The sequence below is a fragment of the Asparagus officinalis genome, chromosome 7 (assembly GCF_001876935.1).
Source record: "Asparagus officinalis chromosome 7, Aspof.V1, whole genome shotgun sequence".
Lineage (NCBI taxonomy): Eukaryota > Viridiplantae > Streptophyta > Magnoliopsida > Asparagales > Asparagaceae > Asparagus > Asparagus officinalis.
In genome coordinates, this window is record NC_033800.1 from 33,130,433 (window position 1) to 33,135,518 (window position 5,086).

Sequence of the window (5,086 nt, forward strand, 5' to 3'; positions counted from 1 at the left end):
TGCCAAGACATAGGAGCCACTGAAAGAGAGTGGAGATTAATGTATACCCGCAGTAGTCTTTGCATCCCAAACCTGCAACAGTTTATAAAGTTTGCAAGGGGCTTCAAATTAACTACTACAGACACAACATAGAAGACATAATAATAACCATAAAAAGATGGGTAGTGTCTAAAGTTCAGTACCTTCACAGTGAAATCACTAGAAGCAGTAATGATACGACTGCCATCATTTGAAAAGATTGCATGATTCACATAAGAGCTGTGACCTCGAAACTCTTTCAACATTTTACCTGACTTGAGGCCGTGGATTCTGCAATTTGAGCAAACTGGTAAGCGTTCAATATGAAAAAGAAGAAGAAACTAAAGCTACCCTGTTTCCCCCGACAAAACCCTCCACCACCCAGGAAAAGATGCATTGTGGGCATTGTTGGCTCAGACCAAAAGCAAATTCATATTTTATTATAGTCAGATAAATGATCAACAACATGTAGCGGGAATAACTCGTCCAAAAAAGAATAATAGCTCCAAAGTAAAATCTAAGGTACCCATTATCAAACTGAAACTTAAAATGGAAACAAAAGTTACTCATTGTTGAGGGTACTTGGAGCTAAAAAGATTATGAAGACAAGGCAATAAGCTATCATTAGTACATACGACATCAACATCATCCTCAGCCACGACATAGGGCATCAAAGACGGAAAATGTCCAAAATCCAGATGTGAGAACATAACTATATGTATATTCAAAATATATGTATATTTGACTCATACAAATGTGCATCCTGTAGGTATGCACATATGAAAGAACCTGATTTCAGGAAAATATCTGTACGATAATTTCTGTCGAAAGGTTCACAACATACTCCAACCTGTATATAATTCTAAAGGTTGCAAGTTCGTAAATGTCAGACAAGGATCGATATTTTGGGCATATCCAAGTGTGCCGGACACACATCACTTTGGTTAGAAAGTATCCTACGTATTATAGTACTAAGGAGTCAAGGACATAAGGTTGAGCATGTATAGTAGGCAGCCTCATCTGGGTGACAGGTAAATATCAAGTTCTCAGTTTCTTGTCTCAAGGGCATTTTACAGTATCCAAGTTGAAACTAATGTTCTTTAGAAAAGCTGTTATGACAAGAGAAAAAACACACAATTTAAGTCGTTATAACTTATAAGATATCCAAATGTCTATTTTGCAATATGGTCAAATTAAGTGATGTAATCTCTATCCTTGACAAGGTCAGTGGATAACAAAGTCACCTTTAGAGTAAAAGGGTGAAGGTTCAATCGTAGATATCCCACTTATGAATAGAGATACAATTAAGCATAGCTCACTTTGTTCTATAGAATACAGGCCAGTCAGAACTCCAAGAGAAGATGCAGGTTTCTGGACTCGAGTCTAGTTCAGGCATAAGCATAGATAGACCCATGGCAGAATATCATAATCATGCTATCTAGTATTTATGTTCGATAAATAAAGAAATAATGCATTTGAACTGAGTGACTGAGGGACCATCAAGATAACTACTTTAAGCCTATAAATGATGATTTTATCTTTGAGATAATGAGATAACAAGAGAATTCAATGGTCTAAACAAAGAAACCCCCATCTAATTGCTGGAAAAATAGATAGCCACCAAATTTATACCCTTAAGAATGCTGACATTGAATGGAAGGGGAAGAAGACAAATGAGTGAGGATTTAGAAGACAAGCAGGTCATTATATCTGTGAGAACGCAACATAGTAAATGCCAATTTTCCAATAAAAGGAGCTATTTGCCTAGTGGTAGCACTCGTACTTCACCAAAACTATATTTGCATGTCATGAAATTCTGAAAAATTAGACACATGAGAGATGTTTTAATAATGCAAGCATCAGAATGGAAATGTACAAGGAAAATTGTCAGTACAAACATTCTAGTTAGTTCAAAAAGTTCGTACAACAGATCAATGTAAGAGACGACCAAATGTGCTACTTACCAAATAACCAGAAATATATTTTAGAAGGCTTATAAAGGTCAGCTTGTCCACATTATATGGCAAGCCCCATTATATTTAAGAACTGAAAGTACTTAGTCTTTCAAAGAAAAATTATTGCTCAATTCTAAAGAAAGTGCCCTTTATTCTAAAAAAACCTTGCTGTACTGTCAAAGGATGTACTTAGCAGCTGACTTCCATCGCGAGAGAAAGTAAGACTGGTAACACCCTGAGAATGCGCATGTTCGAGACGTTTCAAGCATTGTCCATTTCTTATTCGCCAAACCTAAAAGAGAAACGGAAAGCAAAAGTAATACAATGAAAGGAAAGAGATCAGGTAAAAATACAACGCCAAATTGATTTTCAATGCAATTGTTTCTTTCTTAAGCCTTAGCTTAATTACTCCCCCTCTGGAAGTTTTATGGCCTATCAGAAGCTCGATTATACATTACCAACAGCTTGTAACACAAATATTGAGTTCAAATTCCAATACAGCAGAACAGCTCAAAGTATAACCTTTTCTTGTCCTAGGTCAAGACATTAACCACAATCTCTCTTCCAATGTACTTGCCTTTAGGAAGACTAATTTTGCTACCAATACATATTTCACTGGGATGGACCAAGATAAGATAACACTAATAGTTCATGCTACGTTACCCGGACACTTCATCTAGGCTCCCATATCCCTGTCAGACACTTCATGTATCCGTGTCTGTGTCAAACACTCCTTGAACACTTCTTGGTTATATACATACATATATTCAAACATGTGTCAATTATATAAAACATGTCTTAGTTTAAAAAACACTTCTTGAACATATATCGTACACTTCACCTCAAATTTATGCAACTCATTGGCCTCGGGACAGGTTCGTTTTAGCACATCCTAGTTCATAAGTATGAATTTAAAGGTTTGTTTGGGGATCTAGTTAAAAAACAAGTAGTTTTTCAATTTATAATCTACTCAATAAAAGAAACATAAAAATGGCATACAGATTTTATTTCTCATAACATGTGAATGAAAAACAATCGATCTCATAAAAGTCATTAATTTTAATATGTAATGTATATAGTTGTGTCTCTGTATCCTAACTTGTACAATTTTGCCATGTCCCGTATCTACATCTGTATCCGTGTCCACACTCGCACCCATGTCCGTGCATCATAGGGTTCCAGCATTATCAAACAAATAGAGTATCTGTGCAAATGATAAGATTTTTTTATCCGACCATATTCTACTTCAGATTTGAATTTTCCCAAACATGAAAAAGATTTTGGCACCGAACATAACCTTCCTAAGTTTCTCCTGATTCTTATCCTCACCTGAGTTTTAGTATAAAGCCGATTCGAATCAGGATAGGATGCAGATACCCAGTGGATTATTATATTAATATTTAATAAAATTCATCTACAAACTATAGCATCTTTAGAGTCCCAAGTTGATCACAGTTATAATACAATGGTCTGAGGAAATGTCATGAGTGACAAGTGTAGGTTACAATCTCTCAGTTAATCAGTGGGGCTCATACTTATGAAAGCTATGTAGAATTTGTTGATGATACGATCATACAGCTATGTGATGCACAAACTGGAGTTTAGCATGTTATAAACTCTATGTGGTGCACCTACATGAAATAAAAGCTTTGAAGGAAAAAAAGAAAACACTTTGAAATGTAACTCCTGCAAGTTTAATGTCCAAATTTATTTTCGAAATATATTAACAGACGCATGAAGAGTGGTTGAGATCTGCACTGACGGAAAAAAAAAAGGAATAATACCTTAATCTTCCCATCTTGCGATCCAGACGCAAGTACCTCAGAATCTCTACTAAAATCAACACAAAGGACAGCATCGTCATGCATCATAAAAGCATCCTGCATGGTACAATAAAAGCATGCAGCATGAACTATAACCATGCATATGTCCAGCTCTAGAAAACATGAGTAAATGTGAAAAGAGAACAGTGGCAACATGCTGAAAGAAAGACTTGATTGTTCAGCCAAATTTAAATCCAGAAATATAAAGCACAACTTATTTAGCTAAAGCATGTTTTTTAAGGAAGAAAAAGTATTGAATATTTCAAAGAACAAACTATTATCATGAAAGATTGGATTATTCAGCCGAAGATGAAGACACCTCTCAGGAAACATATATGTGGTGCTAAAATAGCATCATTGAATCTGTGACAGATGCTACGAAGTCATCTGTGGAACATGAATTTGTAATAAATAAATATACAAACATTTTCCCAACTAACTGATTTGAAGGGTTAATCCTACTGGAAATATCAGTTGGCAACCTTGAAAAATAAGCTTATTGAAATTTGGTGTATAGATTAAGTAATTGTTGAGAAGATTCATAAATTACTATGAACAGAAATAGAGCTTTTCAGTGTGATGACAGTAAAGAAGTGAAAACTCACATCAGCTTGATACTGAAGATCTTTCTTGAGCTTTCCACTAATGTAATCCCAGACCTGTCTCAGATATCCCAAATCATCAGCATATAGGCATCTGGTTAGTCAACCTCATTTTTCTTTTATTTTCTGTTTTTCTTTTCAATGAAAAAATCAAATGAAATCCAGATGAAAAATATAAGAATAAGTTTGACAGCAAGCACATAAGAAAATATGGCAATTATTGGAGCAAGCTACCCAAACTCTTAAAGTCGAGTTTGGCTAGTAGAAGTCTAATGGAAAACCAAAATCAATTTTCCATTTTTTTTTTTTTTTGAGGTATCAATCAGCAAGATTTTGAGCCTCCAAATTCAGCGATAAGAGAAGGAAAGGCCAGGTGTCTGCTAAGCTAAGTTGCACTGGTACAGGTACGATACACGGCAAATTTGTGAAAGGCAGTGTACTGGGACACAGCTGAAACTCATGGGATATAATCATAGGTCTGAGCTATATATGTAAATGATCCTTTTAAATCGCAGCTTTCATGGCTGAAATGAACTCGACCTTTATCCAACAAGTTACAAAAATGGATATGAAGTGTAGGATATATATCTATATCTATACACACACACACACACACACGTGTGTGTGTGCGCGCGCGCGTGCGTGTGTGCGCGCGCGTACACGTGTGTGTGCTGTATATGTATACTGA

At 35.6% G+C, this 5,086-nt stretch overlaps 1 protein-coding gene across 1 annotated transcript in view; it reads right to left on the reverse strand.

The window, feature by feature from the left end:
• LOC109848355 (suppressor of mec-8 and unc-52 protein homolog 1) overlaps positions 1-5,086 on the reverse strand; it is a 23,009-nt gene that overhangs the window by 9,608 nt on the left and 8,315 nt on the right. Inside the window, 5 exon segments of the mRNA XM_020417805.1 lie at positions 21-72; positions 183-309; positions 2,138-2,265; positions 3,758-3,853; positions 4,402-4,455. Coding sequence (XP_020273394.1) covers positions 21-72; positions 183-309; positions 2,138-2,265; positions 3,758-3,853; positions 4,402-4,455 — 457 coding nt within the window.